The sequence below is a fragment of the Alosa sapidissima genome, chromosome 9 (assembly GCF_018492685.1).
Source record: "Alosa sapidissima isolate fAloSap1 chromosome 9, fAloSap1.pri, whole genome shotgun sequence".
NCBI classification, from domain to species: domain Eukaryota; kingdom Metazoa; phylum Chordata; class Actinopteri; order Clupeiformes; family Clupeidae; genus Alosa; species Alosa sapidissima.
The window spans coordinates 33696986-33719223 of NC_055965.1; the positions used below are offsets into that span (position 1 = coordinate 33696986).

At 40.5% G+C, this 22238-nt stretch overlaps 2 protein-coding genes across 1 annotated transcript; one reads left to right on the forward strand and one right to left on the reverse strand.

The window, feature by feature from the left end:
- LOC121718854 (zinc finger protein 665-like) overlaps nt 1-22238 on the forward strand; it is a 1212449-nt gene that overhangs the window by 984512 nt on the left and 205699 nt on the right.
- On the reverse strand, nt 9779-11110 carry LOC121719846 (zinc finger protein 239-like). The gene is made up of 2 exons (XM_042105639.1): nt 10900-11110; nt 9779-10632 (listed from the first exon to the last, which is right to left on the reverse strand). Exons 1-2 carry the CDS (start codon nt 11108-11110, stop codon nt 9779-9781), a joined length of 1065 nt encoding a protein of 354 aa, XP_041961573.1.

The window sequence follows — 22238 nt, forward strand, 5'->3', positions numbered from 1 at the left end:
ACCTTACCAATTACTGTATATCAAAAGTAATTAGTTACTAGAGAAAGTAACTTTTGAGTTACTTTTAAGTCTGCTTTTAAAATGTCAATATGAACAGTACTGAAGTCACACACACAATAAACCTAATTTTTAGACCTATTCATTGTAGTTTCAACGGACCTTCAAATCAATAGCCTTGTGCATGAGTTCTCAAACTTTTTCCGACCACAAAACATTCTACAATGCATGAAGGCTTCCCTGACCTTGTTTTGTGCCACCCTCACCATCTAGGTGGTTTGATAGATATGTACAGCACACTGCCTACTGCTTGCCTTCTACTACTACTAGTATGCATGGTGGTGCACTGACACTGAATTCTGCAATATAGTTATTATTTTCATTATTATTGGAGGTTTCTTTATCTGGTAAGTGAAATCTGCATTTTCCTCTCGAGTTAAACGTGTGCTTGCTTGTGCCAAGGCTATATACTGTATAGGCTACTGTATGTAGGCCTATTGGTGTTGTGGCGTGGCTATGTTGTAAGAATGAGAAATTGATATAACGAGCAGAGATAAACAATGATGCACTTTTACTGTAGTGGAGCTTACGAGATGGAAACGAAAGGGAAAAGGCTTTTAAGATCCCCATTTAAATTGTAGCCTAATGCGCTCTTGTGTGTTTTAGCATAAATACGAAATAAGGAGGAATGTGAGGAGGCTCCTATTAACTGTAAAGAATGCATCTGCAATCTAAACATGTACACAATCGCTGGAAACACAGCTAATGTCGGGAGACGTTAGATCAGAAGCAGCAAATGTGCATCTGTCATCTTGTCTGCAGTCGTTCATTCAAGATCAACAGAGTAACGCAAATAACAAACTCTTTGAAATTTCAGTAATTGTAATTGCGTTACTTGATTTACAAAAATACTTTGTTACATGCTCGTTACCATTAAAAGTAGTGGAATTACAGTAACGCATTACTCCCAACACTAGTCAGAACATACAATAATATTTCAAATGTTTCATTGCAGGATTGTCTATATTTTATATGAGTCTTCACCATTACATATCATCTCTAATCCTACTGGTTGTTAGGCCACATGTGTGATAACATCAGCAACTGTTCCCATCTCACTGCCCCATGCAAACTATTCAGTCTGAGCCGACAGTACAGTGGGATGGTACCATCTAGTGGTCAACATGAAATCATGCCCTGAGGGGAGACTAGCAGCAGTCACACCAGAGACTTTCTAAAGAGGAGGCACAGCACTCAAAGAATCCCCCATAGAAATGCATGGGGTTTGTTCTTAACGCCATGGCGTTGTCTATGCATATCCCGCCCCTACCTGTAATGTAAATAACCTTACATATGGCTCCCCATTCACTTTCCACGACCATGGCAACCTTGACAGGGACAACAAGGAGGCAGACATACCCATGCTGTTAGGGCTCACTGGCAGTCCCAAGATCCATGTTCCCAGCAGACCAAAGATGATCCCATTGGAAGTTGAAGAGTGCCCCTAGTGGCAAACAGGGAAACTGCAAAGGCATGCCAGGGTAGAGTGTGCTGAAGAGTGTCCCTAGTGGCAAACAGGGAAATTGCAAAGGCATGCCAGTGTAGAGAGTGCTGAAGAGTGCCCCTAGTGGCAAATAGGGAAACTGCAAAGGCATGCCAGTGTAGAGAGTGCTAAAGAGTGCCCCTAGTGGCAAACAGGGAAACTGCAAAGGCATGCCAGTGTAGAGAGTGCTGAAGAGTGCCCCTAGTGGCCAACAGGGAAACTGCAAACAGGGACAACAAGGAGGCGGACATACCCATGCCGTTAGGGCTCAGCTCGGGTGACAGTCTGGTGTTTGAGACCTCTGTCCGGACAGAGAGAGTGTGTCCTCCTTTTTGGACATTTGTCCGTTTTTTTGACATGAGGGGCGGCCATCTGTCTGCATTTCATGAGCACCTCATTTCAAGGCCTCTGCAGGCTACTCACCGCTGTTACGTGTCATCATTTCTGACCCTACGCTACCACCATAGCATGGGACATCACAAAACTCCACCGATTCCCTTTTTGCGAAGTAGTCGATGCGACAACTTGAATGAATACCGTTGCTGCACTAGTATAGGCTAAGTTGCATGTGGCGAAACAAAAGACGTCTTAAAACTCTACGTGGTATTCTGAACACCACTTTGCTACCAAAAGCAGGACAGATGCATATTGTAAACTATGAAACAGACACTGTTGTCAGCTCTAGGGGTAAGAGTGCAAGACCAAACAGAGCCAAGCTTGTAGTCATCAACACTAGGAGAAAAGTCTTTTGTGCCTTTTGCCACAAAAACAGACAGTAACACACTGAACACACACATGCACTTGAATCTGAAATCTCCAAAATACTTCAGAGGGAGTTGAACTTATTTCAGTCATACAATAATATTTTAAAATTGCAGGATTGTCTTTTTATATTTTATCTGAGTCTCACCATTACCATTACATATCATCTCTAATCTTACTGGTTGTTAGGCCACACGTGTGATAACATCAGCAACTCGTCCGACTCCGATCTCACTGCCCCATCCAAACTCTTCAGTCTGAGCCCACAGTACAGTAGGATGGTGCCATCTAGTGGTCAACATGAAATCATGCCCTGAGGGGAAACACTCAAAGAATCCTCCATAGAAATGCATGGGGTTAGTTCTTAACACCAATATGGCAGTTGTCTACACATATCCAGCCCCTTCCTGTAATGTAAATAACCCTTACGTATGGCTCCCCATTCACTTTCCATGTCCATGGCAACCTTGACAGGGACAACAAGGAGGCGGACGTCCCCAAACTACCTTCTGAAATCCAACTGTATACTACTGACTGTTTATACTGCACTTCATTTCTTGTCCTGTTTATGCACCACTTGTCTATACTTTGTATATCACATGCTTTTTTGCACTTCTGGTTAGACTCTGGCAATTAGGCTAGCTCGAAAGGGGCGGCAAGAGAATGAGCTTGAGAACGTGTGTTGGAGACCCATGGTAGGAAAACGACTTTTCTTTGCCAACCGTAGGCTATTAATCCAACCAACATAATACAATACAATACAACATATAATAAAATATTAAGAAGAGGTTAATTCATTGACTTAAATCGAACAATGTCTTCTAGTGGACTAATGGCAATTGTTGGTATGGTAGGCAATTGTTACCCTGTCTTGTATGGGAACCTGCCTTTATTTGTCCTGCTATAAATAGAATCAATCCCGGGCATAATTTGAGGATTTATGGTAGCCTAGTGCTCAACTTCTCCTGCTCAACATGACGTAGCTGTTATGTTTATGATAACAAACTCAACTAGCCTATACTTATCAACTCGTTTTCAGCCTAAAATACAAGTCTATCAACGTTTTTGTTCTAAGACATTTATTTCAAACATAATTTCAAGACACAAATTGGATACTTCAGTTACCTTGGTGCATAAATCCCAGAGAGTAGGCTACCACACCCCAGAGTGATAGGCCTAGCGTTCCTATGCGTTCAGTGTGGGGTATAAACAAGCTGAGAATTTAGCGGTGTCACGTCTGCCTGTCACAGACGTGGGGAGCTCTTAGAAGCTTGGGATAATGTGATACAGTCACTACAGTAACAGTATTTTATTTTACTTCTTATGTAATTTTTTTTTTCAATTTTATAAATGCTTTGTTTAAATGCTGTTGGAACAAATAGTTGATTATAAAGGCAACTTTCTGTTGCAATTTTCTGTGTGTTCTGGACTGGTAACTTGTTAAACCAACACTTGCTAAGTTCTAACGTTGCATAAATATTAACTGCAAACACACAGTGGAGAGTTGATTTGGTTTATACCAGACAATTTAAGTAGGCCTAACTAGGCTATTTGATCATGTAGTCTATGTTTGGATCATAGGCATGATGATTCATTCATGGCTTCATAAAATATCAACATCCCATGTTGCTTTTTTCTACCATTGGCCCAAGTAGTGACCAGTATTCTACCATTGGCCCAAGTAGTGAAAACAATTGTTTGAAAACAATCAATGGTATTATCTTAATATTCTGGCAAGTTTAAAATATGATGGTCGAAAGTGAGCCAGAGGTGGCGATCCGATATCTGGAAATCTGATCTCACTATGGGTTTGTGTTCACAATTTGGTCCCCCTCACTTTCAAAATATCTCCTGCGCCCCTGGGGGGTATTCCAGAAAGCAGGTTTACTGGCTTAACTGGGTATGTTAACCCAGAGTTAGCGGTAAACCTGGGATTTGAGTTCCAGAAAGCTCAAAAATGATCAGGCTATGTAAGTAACTATGGTAACATAGGCTCTGAACTGAACTGGGTATGTAAACCCAGAGTAAACGGTAAACCTGGGATTTCAGTTCCAGAAAGCTCAAAAATGATCAGTCTATGTAAGTAACTATGGTAACATAGGCTGTGAACTTAAAGGAGAATTCCGGTGTGATATTGACCTAAAGTGTATTGAAACATGATACCGAGTGTGAACGTATGTCTCATAGCCCATCTCAACTTGTCCCCTGCACTCCAAAATCTGGCGCTAGTTAGCCGATGCTACCAACAACTTTTTCAGTAGTGGTGCTTCGGCATCGGGCTAGCCATGCAAATAAATCACTGTTTTACACCCATTTACGAGGCTCAATGTATCTCCACACTTCATTGGTAGACTTCCTAGGGCCCTGACATTTAAAACGAGACATTGAGAACTTTGAAAAAGCACTGGTAGTTTACTTACAAGACGATTTATACAGACAGTATCTTCACGAAGTTTAACGTTTGCAGCCATCTTGAATTTAGTCACGAAAAATAATCCAAAAATAATTCAGTGGAAATGCATGGATTCCAGTTTCTTCCAGTAGCAGCAACTGGAATCCATGCATTTCCACTGAATTATTTTTGGAATCTGATCCCTTATCATAGCTGTTCATTCTTACTCGTTGCTCGACTTATCGTGACTAAATTCAAGATGGCTGCAAACGCTAAACTTCGTGAAGATACTGTCTGTATAAATCGTCTTGTAAGTAAACTACCAGTGCTTTTTCAAAGTTCTCAATGTCTCGTTTTAAATGTCAGGGCCCTCGGAAGTCTACCAATGAAGTGTGGAGATACATTGAGCCTCGTAAATGGGTGTAAAACAGTGATTTATTTGCATGGCTAGCCCGATGCCGAAGCACCACTATTGAAAAAGATGTTGGTAGCATCGGCTAACTAGCGCCAGATTTTGGAGTGCAGGGGACAAGCCGAGATGGGCTATGAGACATACGTTCACACTCGGTATCATGTTTCGATACACTTTAGGTCAATATCACACCGGAATTCTCCTTTAACCTGGTAGGGGGTAGGTTTTGTTCAGGTTATGTTCAATTATGTTCGGCTATTTTTACACTTGTCACACAATGGCGTTTCATTTTGACGAAGGTCCGATTGACAAAGAAGCACAAAATCATGTAATATTCATCCGTGCAATTTACCGTGAGAGGGCAATAAGACCACGACATCACATGAAAGCCTATCCATTCTTTTCCAAACGAGTGTTTTAAGAGCGCTAGAGTTTTTCAGCTGAATCCTAAATATAGGCTACTTGAAAAGCATTCTCCATCCCTACATTACGCATGGTGGATTAGAATAGAATAAAATAAATCTTTAATGTAGCTAGCCTACACCATAGTGGACATTTGTGTTTGGCTCACCAGACAGATGGACAAACAACATCTCAGACACATTGAAGATATAATTAAAACAAGTACAGTACAAAAAAGAGGAAACATAGCCTATAGAAAAGTAATAAATAAGATTAAATATAGCTGTACAGCTCAGCCGAGTAGGCTATGCATGTTGTCACTAAGTTTGGTTAAGAATGCTGATGGCATTTGGGATAAAATAATTTTTTAATAGGCTACACACGCTCTCCGACTGGGAGTTTTTGTAGTGTTGGAGACGCAGAGCATATCGGCAAGCTGTCAGTCGGTGAGTTTGCCTTGCGCTAAAGCAGTTCCTGCCCAACTTCATTCGTTTTCCTGGACACAAACCCACAAGGATCATTAAAGTGTAGTTTCACCAACTGGCAGGTCAGCATCACTTATAACATTTTCCAAATGTGCACCGAAATGTGTCCAATAGGCTACCCATGCCTTCCGACATTCACCCTTCCGATGATGGAGCGCAAAAGTTTAATTTGGCCCACAGCTGCTAGCCTGGGTGTTCCCATGCTGCCTTGCGCGCGATTTGATTCACGCTGCTAAGGCAGCTTGGAGACCATGGAGCAAATTTTCGCCTGAGATAGGGAACCAATCACAGAACAGGGGGGAAAGCAAGACAATGATGAGCTATGCACAGACGCATTTGATAGACATCCGTGGCACCCAATAAACGGATCCGGGCATTTTTTTCAAATACGAGAAAATGAACGTTTGGTTCCCAGACCACGTCTCATTGAGAAGTGGTGGTGCTAGCCAGGCTACACAGCTGCAGAACCCGCGTTAAAATAGAAAATTACATTTGGGATTCTCAAAGAATTCTATGGCCTGCTCAATCTGTGACAAGGTAGGCTAGTTTAAGAAAGCATCATTCAAAGCAGTCAATAGGCCTACAATACGTGATGTCCAGTGAATTATTTAATTGTGCTTTTGACATTAAATAGGCTATCTTAAACGTACGCATTTACATGGTCAGTTAGGCTATTCTCTGCCAAGCAAGGTCTCGGCTGCAGGCGCTTAAGTAGCCTATTGCTCTTTTTTTGTTATTACAGTTCTCTCCTCCTCGTAAGCCTCGACTACTCCGCCTCTGAAAAATACGGTGCTCTTCGTTTCGCCGGTTTCACTCATGGTTTCGACTCTCAATAGATGATGCCTTTATAAGTTCGCCGTGAACGCGCACAACTCTAGGTTATCTAACACAGGGTTGATTGAACTAACTGGTAACCGGTGTTTTGGAACCGACAGCTCGGGTTTAGTCGCCACAGGTTCAGACAACCCAGAGGTTAAGTTTTATCTCAGTGTTTGTTAAACCTCCTTTCTGGAATACCCCTCTGAAATAGACTACCTAGTTTGTGGTTGGTTACATTGATATGGATCACATGATTGGAGCAGGGGCGTCACTAGACCTTATTCACTGGGGCACGTGCCTTAGTAAAAGTCTCCAGTGCCCCAGTAAAATTCTAGCGCGGCTCTAGCTGGAAACGGCATTCATGAGCGCATCTCCGTGCCTGCTTTATTCATGACTCGAGCCTGTCACTTACCAGCCAATAAATAAAAAAAAAAACAAGGAATAAAGAAAGGGGCCATAATAGCCAATCAGGAAATAGAACGAGATTGAAAAAAAGATTGAACGCAACAACCAATGAAAATCGTTCACATGATTCTTCCGAGTGTTTTGTTGTACTGCACACACACTGTGGAATCCGCTGGAGCTCGTTACATCACTTTGAGCACAGAGTAAGTCGTCCCCTGTTTAATGTTACAACAAATTCACAACTTGTTTGACAGAAAAAATGACAAGTTGATCGCTGTTAGAGAGTGTTACCCACATAACTAGCATCTGTTTTTCAATGCTTAGCGTTATTGTAGCCTAAATTTAGCAACAGTTTACCAGCTTGTGCTCTCTCACTCACACACACACTCACACCATGCGTAGGCTGCATGCACACATGCGGACAATTAATAAGGATTTACACGTATACTGTAGAGAGAGTCCTGTAAAAGTAGCCTATACTGTTTGTGAAGCTGTCCTACTGTAAAACTAAACATAGCCTTCTGATAAACTATTCAGAGATGGACATCAGAAAATTCTTCCTGAACAGAGGCAGAGGGAGAGGAACAGTGAGGAGGATGAGGGAGGTATGATCATTTAGCCCACATTAACGGTAACATTAAGATTTATGCTGGTAATAGCCAGTGCTGTGATTTGATCAATGGTTTAATGGCAAATGTAGCCTATAATAATATACACAGAATCAGAGTAGCCATCTGTGTAGATTATTATAGGCTACATTTGCAAATTATCACCAAAAGTCAGTATGAAGGCTTTAGTAGGCTATTTAAGCTACAAAGAACTGCAGTATTGCCAGGATGTCTATAGGACCCTTGCCTGGGAGGGAAGTATATCTCAATTTTGACTAAAAATAAGCTTCCCTTGTGTTAGTAGAAAAGCCTATTAAATTCATGCAGTGAGTATAGGCCTACTTATGCCTATGTGTTGGATGTTGCTGGATAGTGGCTGCTACAACAATTGAGGGAGAGAGTGCTGGAGGAGGAGAAGGAGGAGAAGAAGGTCGAAGAGAGGGAGAAGAGAGGGGAGAAAGAGCACAGGCTGGACAGTCCAATACCAGGCAGGGGGAGGAGGAGAGAGACAGGCAAGAAACGGATGAGGACATGATGGGGGCTAGACGTAAAACTATTCAGAGTATGGAGGAGGACGTCTGTGACCTAGGGGAGATATGTGATGGTCCAAATCAGGCTAGCGATTTATTTTATATTGCACACACAGTTAATTAAACATTTTTTTTTAATGTATTGGGAGTTGGGGGCCTGTGCCCCAGCAAAGCTGTAGGTCTAGAATCGCCCCTGGATTTGGGATCACATGGTTGGAGGTCAGCTGATTTGGGGTCACATGAGAAGTACTTTGATAAGACTTGAGACCACTGTTGTAGTGAGAGTGAATCAATCAAGACATGACAAGGTATACATTTGATTACATTTCCTGTCCCTATAGTTAACTGCTCCTGTGGACATGTGACAGTAGGCCCACAATAGGCCCATACTTAGTAGTTGATCAAGAGTCCATATATGACTGAGGATTATCATCAGCCTGGTAATTAGGATCCTTACAGTCTTACTCCAAAAAAAGCATTACTGTTGTTCCTAAATCAGTACTAATTGCACTAGAGAAAATGAACAAACTCTAGAATTCCAGAATCTAAGAATTCTCACTCAAACACTTTAATATACAAATGCCAGTAAAGACACCATAGAGATTAACACTGAATGGATGACAATTTTTCAAATTAACTTCCAAATCAAAAATCCAAAATTCCAAATCAAATCCAAACTTTTTTCACATAATATGTACTGAAAAGATCCTTTCATCTTGTGTCTATTTTAATGTAACTTCATATTAAGTAACCGACTAAAGTATTTTTCACAATGAGAGCACCAATAAAGTGTTTAGATGGCTGATAAGTTCTGAGCCACACTCTTGAATTGCTTTCCATATACTGCACCAGTATAACTTCCCACATGTTGAACTCTGCTTTGGTCTTTCCCCACTGTGGATCCTCTAGTGTGTTTAGAGCAGTGGTTCTTAACTGGTCTGGCTTTGGGACCCACAATTTCCCATGTTCATGAAGTCATGACCCATATATATTTTTTATAGCTTTCAAGACAACATATTTGGTGAGCTACATGCTAAGACAGGCGAAGTGCCTGTAGGCCTATTTGTTTGGAACATGCTGTTTGGCATTACATTTGTGAAGTCTCCAACTCCTGATGTCACCTTAAAGTACTTGACCGGTCTGTCTTTGACAGGTGTACTTTATTATGAGGCATTTTCACTCATGTTCCAGCAATTGTGAACATCGCACACTGTGGATTCTGCACCATTTCGTCTCAATTTAAATGGGCGATTTCTTCTCTTTTTTTAACCACAAGCTCCTCGACCCACCCAGAATGGTTCCGCGACCCACTTTTGGGTCCCGACCCACCAGTTAAGAACCACTGGTTTAGAGAACACTTTTGACTAATGGTCTTTATTCTCCCCACTGTGGATCCTCTAGTGTGTTTAGAGAGCACTGTTGACTAAAGTTCTTCAATTTCCCCATTGTGGATCCTCTGGTGATTTTTGAGAAGGTAACGTTGACTATAGGCATTTCCACAGCGAGAACACTGGTATGGCTTTTGTCCAGTGTGTGTCCTCTGATGTTTAGTGAGATGTGTGCTTCTCCTGAAACTTGTTCCGCATGTAGCACACTGGAACGGCTTTTCCCCTGTGTGGATCCTCTGGTGTGCCTTCAGATTAGACGGATGATTAAATCCCTTTCCACAGTGAGAGCAAACATGTTGTCTTTCCCCTGTATGGATCCTTTGATGTGCTCTGAAATTAGACATGTTATTAAAGGTCTTTCCACAATGAGAACACCAACATGAATTTTTCCCAGAATGGATCTGCTGGTGTGTCTTTAGAGTGTACTTCTGTCTGAACGACTTCCCACACTGAGAGCACTGATGAGGCTTTTCCCCAGTATGGATCTGCAGGTGCATCTTAAAAGCACCGTTTTGAATGAAGGACTTCCCACATGTAGTACACTGATACGGCTTTTCCCCAGTATGGATCCTCTGGTGCATCTTGAGATAGCGCACCTGACTAAAAGTCTTTCCACACTCTGAGCAGTGAAATGGCTTTTCCCTGGAATGTGTCCTCTTATGTGAAGTGAGGGTTCTCCTTGAACTGAAATCCCCACCACACGTATTACACTGATATGGCTTTTCCCCAGTATGGATCTTCAGGTGTCTGTTGAGAAGTGACACTCTAGCAAAGGCCTTTCCACACTGAGAACACTGATGTGGCTTTTGTCCCAGAGGTGTTATCTGATGTGAGTTGAGATCTGAGCCACTCTTGGAACTGTTCCCACACGAGATCATTTGAACAACTTCTGTAATATAAGAACATGATTAAGAAATGATTAAGACATGATTTCTAATCCTACAGCAATCAAAATGTTTTTTCCACTTAGTTATTTCAACGAGCTAGAGATAATACATGAGTGTCAACACAGGCACTGATGTGTGAAGTCGAGACAAACATGGTAATGAAAGCAAAGAGCTTGGAATGAGTTAACAATGAAATTAAATCTAAATTAAAGCATATAAAGTACTCATCACTTCCCCAAATTTTCTTAAAAAACTTTTAAGCGTCTTACTTGTAGGAGAGGAGTCAACATGGTCATATTCTCTAAAAATATAATTGTTTTCCTCTTTAAACTCTTCTTTCCAGGTTGATGATGTTTGTGTCTCAGTCTCAAAGTCATGATGTTTCAGACCAGCCTTATTGTCCAATTTCTTAACTGCCAAAATATGCTCTCGCAGGAATTCATCAAAGTCTTCATCTTTGTTCTCCTTCTTCACTGGCATGAGTGGTTTTGTGAACCCTGGCATTTCAGACATTTGTTCTGCTGCACCAAGAAATCCTGTCAAAGTCTCCTTCAGTGTGAAGATGATGAAGTGAATATATGCAACCAGGACAGACCACAACAGTACAGTTGTCCTGTTGGTAACTATACACACTGGACTTTCACAGTATCCAGGTAAAGAGTTGTGACTGCACAAATCACCAGTCTCTGTGTTATAAAGCTATAAAATACAAAGGATTATGGGTAAGGACTTTCATGTCCATGTCATTTTTATAAGTCTGATGGTCCTCAACTATCTATTAATCAACCTGCACAAAGTCCACAAAGGAGGGTATGTGGGGGTGGGGGTATGAACTGATTGGTGATGGGGGTAGGACACTGCAGGTGGAGGTGTGAACTGATTGGTGATGGGGGTAGGACACTGCAGGTGGAGGTGTGAACTGATTGGTGATGGGAGTAGGACACTGCAGGTGGAGGTGTGAACTGATTGGTGATGGGGGTAGGACACTGCAGTTGGGGGTGGGCTGGAGTTCCTCCTCATTGCATCGTATCTCCTTGTGACATGTTATATTTGCTGTGGATGTGAGCACACGCTACACCTCAGTAGTCCTAGCCCTCTGCCTCTACACTCCTCTAAGGAATGTTGATATGATACACTACCTGAAAGCTCATGGCAATCCTATCATCGCCTTCCCGAATGGGAACACATTAACAGTTTCTGCCAGAGCAAGGGTGTCTTTTCTATAGGGGACACAAGGCTATCCGTTTACTGTGACTTACACAAGGTTATCTTTTTTTACTGTGACATATACAAAGTTATCTTTTTTACTGTTAGAAAAGACACTGGAGTCAAACCTAACAAATACTGTATCGGCCCGAATGTAAGACAATCATGAATATAAGTCCTCCTTTTTAGGACAATACTTTTTGGGGAAAAGATAAAATAGCCAAAATAGAAGCAGCTTTTTGCAAACCAAATGATTTTTTACAAATATGTTTTTTTTAAATGCTGGTGATAACACAATTAATTTATTTATTGGCCGTTTAACACCATTTAAATTAAATAATGAGATCAATTTCATACATTTTTTGAGATGCATTGGTCAAATTTAAATTCAATAAATAACTGCAAAGACAGTTAGCTTCTCCTCGAAGTCTGAAAGACACGGCCCCTCCGACCATCATTAAGGTTTTGAAGTCGGTGTGTTTAGGTCTTTAGCAATCTTCGCCTTCAGCTGTATGACGGCTCTAGTCGGCTAAGCATTCCGCTATTACATTTTTCTGTCACATATTCAAACACTCTCCTATCAATCTGTTGGAAGCGGCCATGGATTTTGATTATGACTGTTTGATTATGACTGTCTTTCTGGACTCACCATCGCTTTAATCTTATGATTTTTAAATTGCCATCAAAGCTCCTTCTCAGTTGTTGGTTAACTTGACCTAGGCTACTTTTGAACCACTTTGTTCGAGATGATCTTTTGGTCTCTCCATCATTCAGGCTCGTGACACTGTTGTGAAGAAGGAAATATCGACACAGCGCCATCTACGCACTTTTCCTTTTTTTCTAGGCAGCGAATATAAGACGAGCCCACTTTTTCAGATTTATTTTGAGGAAAAAAAAAACGTATATTCTTATATTCGGCCGATACGGTACATCTTCTGGTAATGTCATCCTGGTTAATGTAATGTTGTCAATACAAAGATATCCCAAACATATTTATTGTCAACTTGTCATGACCAAGGCAACTTCTGATAGTATCACTTAAGTAAGCTTTGTGCAGGATAATAATGGCTTTGTGCTGGGTTTGCAAGAATATGGTCCTCTGTGTTGAATTCTACAATCCAGTTGAAGTGGTTAGAATGTTTGTAACAATCAGATATTTAGATTCAGACTATTACCATTAAAAACGGGTAGAAATTGAATAGGCTAAGTAAATAATAATGTTTCTTTCACTGACATCGGGAGAGACACCACAAATGCAGTTAACAGGTAGTTTTTTCAGTTTTTTATATGAGCACAAGTAAGCTTAAAAACTTATTTCCCCGCAGTTCATACCACAAGGCCCAAAGTGTCTATTCATGCACGAATGCGCTCTCACAACCCTCCAAACGAAAACAAACAAATCCAAAATCTGACAAAAGTCCACAAAGTCCAAAAAGTCTAAAAAGAGAAAACAGTCTGAATAATCCATATCCAGTGTAAGTCAAGTCAAGTTTATTTATATAGCGCATTACATACACAGAGGTCATTCAATGTGCTTTACATAAACAGAACCAAACAGTAAAAACAAATAAAAGCATAGAAGGGCAATATAGTCAAAGAGTAGTTCAAAAGGTAAAGATCATAATAAAAAGAAAACATAAAACACACAAGGTAAAATCATTTAAAAATAATTAGTAAGCAAAAACAAAAAAAAAAGGCAAAAGTAGTAAAACAAGTAATAAAAGTAATAAAAGTCAAGGTAAAATAATTATGTACATTTTAGGGCTGTCAAAATAACTGATTAATTTCGATTAATTAATTTGAGAAAAAATAACTGATTAAAAAAAATAACACAGATTAATCGATTCAGTATGACCTTTGACCCCGAGCTGTTGTAGTCAGTAACCATTAGACTGTAAAAAGAAGGAGAGAGAATAAAATGTGCTGCCTAGATCATTGATTGGAACATTTACTTTTTAAAAATGGCCTGATGGTGTTGATTAAAATAAAGTCCTCTGCAATGTCTGCAGCAAGGAATTTGTATATCACCAGAGTTCATCAACTCTAAAGTCGCACATCAATGCAAAAAATAGTGTTGACATTGAGGGGAGTGTTAATTTATTTTCATTGTGTCCCCTAGGTTATATCTGTGGCCTGAAATTCAGCACACTTCAGCACTTTATGCTTTATTTATTTATTTACTTTATTCATTCAGAATTTATTTCCTCAGCATATTAGGTCATATCATAGATTATTATGGCCATTATTAAAATAATAATAAAAGAGTTTTTGAACTTTAATGTCACTAATGCTGATTATTCAATGATTCATTTGAATTTAAATATTTAAAATACTTTCACAGCAAATATTATATATGCGATTAATTTAGATTAATTAATCACAGAGCATGTAATTAATTAGATTATTTTTTTTAATTGATTGACAGCCCTAGTATTTATCATTACTATCTTCTTTTTTTCTCGGACTCATGTGTGTGTGTGTGTGTAGTGTGACTCATGCAGGTTTATGTGACTTTAAAGAGACTCTGGAGTCAAACCTAATGAATCTAGCCTGGGTGCCAGCCAAACCTAGCCCTGCCCACAACATTTGAGTTCGGGAAGTTCGGTCTGGCATTGCTCAGTTGTGGAGCAACTATGCTCGAACCAGAGCGGTTCAGACCAGAAAAACTCCTGAACGGTTTTGTTCAGAGTTGAAAATGCAACTGTGTTAAACAGAGGGCAGATGTAGGTTGCTGGTGACAAAATGTTACATTTGAGTATGGTACGATGTCTTTGTAAATTACGTTTAATTACAAAATGTTTCATTCATTCTGGATCTCCCTAACAGAAACGCTGTTGCTAGAAGGTATACATTAGATTAGAGTAGAGGTAGAAGATATTGACAGTGCAATAGCTTTAAAAAAGATCAGAAAACAATGTTAACGCAATTGAAGGATGGTTCAGGTGTTTTTCCAGGATTCACCCCCAGTATTGGTTGAAACACGCCACATAATCACATCCCAATGGAGCAGTATCAGACTCATATTCTGACTAGACTTTTGATGATTGGTTGGTGTGAACTGAGAGGTGATGGGGTATGAGAGGGTGGAGGTGTGCACTGAGAGGTGATGGGGTATGAGAGGGTGGAGGTGTGCACTGAGTGGTGATGGGGTATGAGAGGGTGGGTGGAGATGTGAACTGAGAGGTGATGGGGTATGAGAGGGTGGAGGTGTGCACTGAGAGGTGATGGGGTATGAGAGGGTGGAGGTGTGCACTGAGAGGTGATGGGGTATGAGAGGGTGGAGGTGTGAACTGAGAGGAGATGGGGTATGAGAGGGTGGGTGGAGATGTGCACTGAGAGGAGATGGGGTAGGAGAGGGTGGGTGGAGATGTGCACTGAGAGGAGATGGGGTAGGAGAGGGTGGAGGTGTGCACTGAGAGGAGATGGGGTAGGAGAGGGTGGAGGTGTGCACTGAGAGGAGATGGGGTAGGAGAGGGTGGGTGGAGATGTGCACTGAGAGGAGATGGGGTAGGAGAGGGTGGAGGTGTGCACTGAGAGGAGATGGGGTAGGAGAGGGTGGAGGTGTGCACTGAGAGGTGATGGGGTATGAGAGAGTGGAGGTGTGCACTGAGAGGTGATGGGGTAGGAGAGGATGGGGTTGAGATATTTACATTTAGTCATTTAGCTGATTGAGAACGTAGTTGGATAATTGTATTCTAAGTTGTAATTTCCCTGTATGTCCTCTTGGTGACCTCGGTGCCTCGGTAAGAGGGACTTTATGACGCTCTTACGCTTAAGATGCTTTCGGGGCCCAGGTTGTTTACCTGAAGGTCCTGCGTACTGTCTCGTAATAGGTCTTACAGGCAGCTGGTAAACAATTAAACGAGACTGGTATGCATAAAAAGTGTAAATCACAGTAAAAGTAAACAAGGAAGGAGAAAACAGTAAAAGTTACTTACAAGCAATGGTGTAATGAATTGCAGACATAGCTCCGATTAAATATGAGGTCACAGCCTCATTATGAGGCGAGGTTAGTCTGTGGAAACAAAATGTACCGTTAAAATCTATATCTTTTAACGTATCTATTTCTTTATAGCATACAGCAAAATGAAAGCATATTCTTTAAATCTTACCCTTGCTCCTGTTCGTAGCGCCTACAATTTGTCTCCGAGTGAACCCTGGTAGGTAGGCTACGGCTGAAGGCTACCGCGGCTCTGATGACTTCCCGACAGCTGGTGTCCTTTTCCTGGCCCGGCCTGAAGAAGTAACCGCTAAAGATGATTCAATGCTTACCATTCATCCAAGTAAAGGGAAGTGCTCGTTTCAAGGTCTCCTCTTCTAGAAGGAATGACCGAGCGCCGAAGATCGTGGATGCATTGTTTATGAACCACGTTCTTGCCTTCAAGCAAAGTGAAGTAGCCTAACCAAACTGTAGGCTAGCCTTTCCGTTTGAATTTGCCGCCGGTGCTGGGCAAGCCCACACTGACTGTTTGTTTGCCCTATCAGCTGTTCTACTGGCGGAAGTGACGGGTGGGTCTTCCACTTCTCACCAGAGAAATTGTCTCCCCTGCTGGCGTGGGGGCGTAACGGTTGGACTTTTACATTACACTACATTACATTTGGCTGACACATTTTTAACCAAAGCGACTAACAACACGGTAAACAGTTTAAGTTTTAAAGCAATTCTTTCAACAATTCTAGGACTTATTGTAGTGATGTTCTCTCTGCTGTGGTGTATGGACTGAAACTGAGACTGTGTAAATAGCCTATTTGTCATGATTTCAGCCAGGACTTGAGCCCACTGGCCATCCTGCTGGCCATTTTGTGTATTGCTACTGATTTCTGTTGTGTTTTGTATGACCATGTGCTCTGTTATTGGTAATGTGTTGTCTCCACCCCTCTCCTTATTTGGTCTTTCCTTCCTGTCTCTGCTTGTTCCCTCCATTTTCCCAACCTTCGGTTCACTTCGAAATTGTTTTGAATTTTTCCAAAGCTTCGAAACAATTCTGACACCTCAGAGCTGTTTAGGGTGAAACAAATCTGTCAAATGCTTCGTATCAGACATGTCATTTTTGAAATCCATGGTTCGCTGTGTTAGGCCTACCTGTGTTCATATGTCAAAAGCTAAGCAGTGAAGCCCTTTGTCAATTGCTGGATGGGAGACCTCATGAAGTGACAAAGACAATCTTATTGCTGCCGCTAGTGTTCTCTAAATCACTTTCTTCTTCAACACATTGCAACTCTCGATGTTGCAATGTGTTGATCTGAAACAATAGCCTACCTTACAAACCAAACGGGGATCGAACCACATTTAAGCATCCGGGGCTACAGTGCAAAAGCGCCCTTACTAACCACTACACCATCATGGTTATTGCATAAGAAAAGTCTACACTGTTAATTGAACGCATGGGTACGCCTGTTGCTGACACCGCTGAAATGCACCGAAGGTTCACTTAACTTTGGTCACATGACATCGAGATTTTGATCACTGGCATGGCTGTTTTGAACCACGTTTCGAAGCAGTGTTTCTAAACACTTGTGCTTCGAACCCTCGATACTGATTCGAGACGTCGGTTTTGAAAGTCACACCCCCCATTTCGGTCCTCCTTCCTGAAATCCTGACACTACTACCTGGGGAAATATCTATTTTTATACGTATTTATTGAACTGCATATTTTTATTGAATGAAAGTAGTGATCAAGACAATCATTTTATATATTTGCTTCTCATTGTGTTGCTGCTTGTTGTTGTGTTGCCATTGCTAATGACACAGTAATTAATCTAACATACTTTCTTCAAGCTAAACTTTAAGAGTCTATAATTAGGCTACAATAAGCCTGATCTATTTATACCAGAGCTTTTCTTAAAATGAATTTAATATATTTTAGAAAAATGTCACCTGGGGTAAAACTCCCCCTGCTACCCAGATTTGCTTTTGTATAGCTCATAGCATTTCCATTTACATGTTAAAGCTTCCCCTAGAATTAGGATACTGATGAAAATCCCACTTTTCATGCACTGATATAACCAAAGAAAGTAATGGAGATTATTTGCACCTGTCTGTCTTCACCAAATAAAGGACTGGACTGCACCCTTCACAAACCGTAAAAATGAAGTTTATTAGTTTTACAGGTGACGACAGTTCACATATCATTCCACACAAACGTTCCTGGTTTCATTGCACTCGCGTCTTCTAAGATCAGATTTTGGTGAATTTCTGTAACAGAAACCGTGCCACCTGGAATATGAAGTAGGGTGTTGAGTCGTTGAGATGGATCCGTTTGGATGCAAATATTCTTGAAGCGTTGCCAGGGAAGACAGAGGAAAAAAGATTGTTTTGCTATACGTGAAACGTAGCCTAAATGGCGCACGTACATGGAGACTCGGCCCTGCTCTCTGTAAATAAGGATTTCTAAAACTGATAGTTCCGGTGCTTGACTGTGATTGGCTGAATCATGTTGTCGTTGTAAAATGCAGCATAAACATACACCTTGACCGCATTTCGTTTTATTTTACTGCGCTACCATAACTTGATACCAAAGTTAAAGTAGCTGCGTCTCGACATTGCTTGGCAACCATTCAGATAGAGGAAATATATTTAGATAGATAGATAGATACTTTATTGATCGATCCCCAGGGAAATTCAAGATATTTCTTGGCGGAAGAATGATTATGTAGGAATAACTTGTTATATTTCTAGTTGCTGTGACTTTACTTTATGAAACTTTGCTGATGTAGAATCAGTGTAACCTACGGCCTCTCGGGGCTTATTGCTTAATTCTAAGCCAATAGGTATGCTTCGAATTAGTGGTGTTGGTGGTAATTAAACATGAATGGGAAGTGTTGATTTTGTTAACAAACAACTGAAAATGTTAAACAGGTGACCTAAATAAAACTCACTTGATTTAAAAAGCTTTATTTTTGTTCCTAAAATCCTATAAAATCATAACTGCATACAAACTCACCATCTAACAGTTTAATATAAACAGCACCAGAATGTTCTAAACAAATGTATGTAGCTTTTTCTCCTCTCCTCTCTTTCCGCTGCCCTCGTAGTCTAGCGTGGGATGCGCAGCGTATGAGGTTACAGACTGGGCTACTTAAGATTTTAGATGAGTGACTGCCGCGATATAGCTTAAGTAGCTTTTTTGCTAGGCCCAGCGAAGGCTGGCAATGTGGAATATTCCGCTGGTTGGTGCACAAGTGTTCAGATTGGCTGTATATCCGTCTTTTAGGAGGATTTTCCACACAACTTCGATAGCCTAGTCAGTAGGTCTCTTAGCTGTCCACTTTCATCAGGCCATATATAGCCTAAGCTTCATAATATTTTATATTTTTTATAAAAAAATTATAATTTTATAAATAAATTATACATTTATTTCTGTAATTATACACGGGTTTCTCGTTTACCAACAAAACTAGATGGGCAGAAGACACTTGGTGGCCGTCCACAACGTTATAAACTTAACCTAAATAGTCGACTGCTGTAAGCTACAATCGGAATTTTTTGTATACCCCTGTTGTCTCAATGATATACCATTTCATTTCAGGCTATATTTCAGAGTTTGCCGTTCATTTTCTTTATTAATATAACATTGTATTTTGTCATTTTTGGTGAAGACATGCACTGATATGTCAATATTGATACTGAACATATTGAACATTCTCTAACCATCGTGATTTTGAATTGGTGCAGTTTTCAGCATAACAACTCATTTTATTCTATTCAAGGAGAGCACTGCTCTATGCTGTTCTATGGTGCTTTCTGCCTCTTAGTTGCGCACACATGTTTTCATGACGTTGCATAGAAATCCATGTATACATTTACCCCCCCCCCAACCCTACAGTCTATGCTAGCAGCAAGTAGAATGGAGATTTTTTTTTTTTTTTTTAATTAAATATTGCAAGTTATATCGTTATCGCAGGACTCAATAATGTTATCGCATATCGCATGTTTTCCTATATCGTGCAGCCCTAGTCCAGGCTCATCATAAGAAATTTGGTCCAGGTCCATCACAGGGAAGCTGGCCCAGGTCCATCATAAGAAATACCAGTCTGCACACACTCTGCTTTGGTCTGGACCCAAATGGATGGTCAAGCGATACATCACTGTTTCAATTTAATTTTCTCCTCATTAATCTGTTTATACTATAATTAAAGGGGGTGGGACATGGAACAGCAGTTTAAGAAAGATGCTTAGTAGGGGATTGACTTTTATTATGTTAGAGACTGACTGAGTGTGGGTCGTTAAGGGCACTTATTTAGAGAAAATATATTGAAATATATTTTAAGTGTCAAAATTGTTTTTTTTTTTCTGTCAATTTTTAATATGTACATATATTTCAAAATATATTGTGAAAATATTTTTCAAATATTTTTTTGTGTATGGGGAACATTATGTAAGGGATAATGGACAACACGGTGGTCTGTTCACAGAAGTTAATGCACGGTCGAGGTTGTAAAAAGGCCCCGACGCGAAGCGGAGGGCTGTGATTAATGTGAACACTTACTGTTACAGCTATAAAAATGGCAGAATCATCGATATGCATGGCATTTCCATTCCATAACCGTGAGGTGGGATACACGCTTCACAATGACAGCAAAGAGTTGTCATCGTTATGTGCTTTGTCCATCAGACAACGCAGCTTTCTGCGGCAAGACACGCATGCTGCTTGACTTGGTTCCACTTCCTATATACCACATAACGATAATACTGGAAATTTAAATGAAGGATCATTATTCGGTTTTCCTTTATTTAAAGGTGCCATGTGTAATGTCCGCCAAAAATCAATTCATACTCCACATTCCATAAAAGATGGGGGCAGTATACCTCCAGAAAGTGAAATGGTCTACCCTAGAGTAACAACCGACAAACGTGTATTGCAGTTTGGCTGGCGGTTATGTTGCCCGCATACCGCCTCCCATGGCCGAAACTGGTATTACGATACCTGTCGGGCTGTGGCTAGTAATTTAGCATGCTAATTCAGGTTGATATCGCTGCAGTTGTAGTTTTTTTAATGACATCATCGCCCTTATTTCTTCTCATTCTTTTGATGCGTGTAGCTAATTTTTTGGATATTTTTACCTCAATTCTTACACAGTTTCGGCCATGGGAACATCATCCCTCTGCCAGTCGTTTTCAGTGTTCTGGTCTCTCAAGTATTCTTTAACCCGGCCCTTTTAATACCCAATGTTGTGGCCCCGTCTTTTGACCATACCACATCACTAAATGACAAGCTGCTTTCTATGCTCTGTACCTTCATGGCACCTTTTGTTCCCTTCACTGTGGCCCCTTTTTGCCTCTACTTGACACATAGCTTTCCATGTTCAGGTCTTACAAGCTAACTTCAACCTGGCAGTTTAAATTATGTGGTTCTCTGTTATGTTATCAGTGTTCTGCTCTTACCAGTGCTCTATAACACAGCACTTATGGTTTCCTTGTGTTGTGATGCTGTGTATTGTTGTCCAATTTCATACACTTTTAAATATTTTCTATGTATATAGTCTTATAGCTGCTTTGCCTCTATGGCACATTTTTTTGTTCTCTTCTTTTCACTGTGGTCACCCCTACTTGCTGCACTCTCAATAAAGTGGTCAGTGCTACAATGATGCATTATGGAGTGTCTTATATATGGGCCTATAATTTAACAAATCCTTTAGAAGGCCCTTAAAGAGACATAAGAACCATAATAATGAATGGCTTTCAGGAAGAATAGATACATTCTCAGGCAAACATGGACTTTTAATCAAAACTCATATTAACAATCACACTGGGAGGAGTAACACAACTATACGGTCCATTCTTGAGTCCAAGTGATGTGATTTAGTTTAGTGTGTGTTCAGTTTGAAAGTCCAATGTCAGTAAAAGTGTCAGTCTATGTTATGTAGTATGTGTGTGTTCAGTTGAAAGTGCAAGTCAGTCAAATAAGTTATGTGATTTATGTAGGCTTGTGTGTGTTCAGTAAGTATTATGTCAGGAAAAGTTTCAATCCATTTATGTGGTTTTGTGTGTGTTCAGGATACGGATGGGTTGAGGAAAGAAACTCTTCAAACTCTCTCTTCTGGTTTTGATGCAGCAGAGACGTCTGCCTCAAGGGTTAAAATAGTCCATGGTCAGGGTGAGAAGAGTAGTAAGCCTACAACATTCATATAAGAACACTACATTTCACTTAACATTGTCGTCAATAACTGCTAAAACGGCACGCAATACACACATAGAAAGTGTTATACTAAAATACAAGCATACATTTCATTTTCATTTTCATAGATAGCCTATTATGTGCATTCACAAACCCCAAACTGTAATTTAATTTCAATGTCATAATGTTAGCTGAATTCACAAACCCCAACTCGTCATTTCATTTAAATGTCACAATGTTAACTGAACAACATTTAGTATTGTAGTGGTCACTGATTGAATATA

Coding starts and splice junctions, on each gene's coding strand:
- LOC121719846 (XM_042105639.1), bottom strand. CDS start 11,110: ATGCCAGTGAAGAAGGAGAACAAAGATGAAGACTTTGATGAATTCCTG. Junction 10,633..10,899: donor TGTTGACTCCTCTCCTACAA/GTAAGACGCTTA, acceptor CTTATATTACAG/AAGTTGTTCAAATGATCTCG.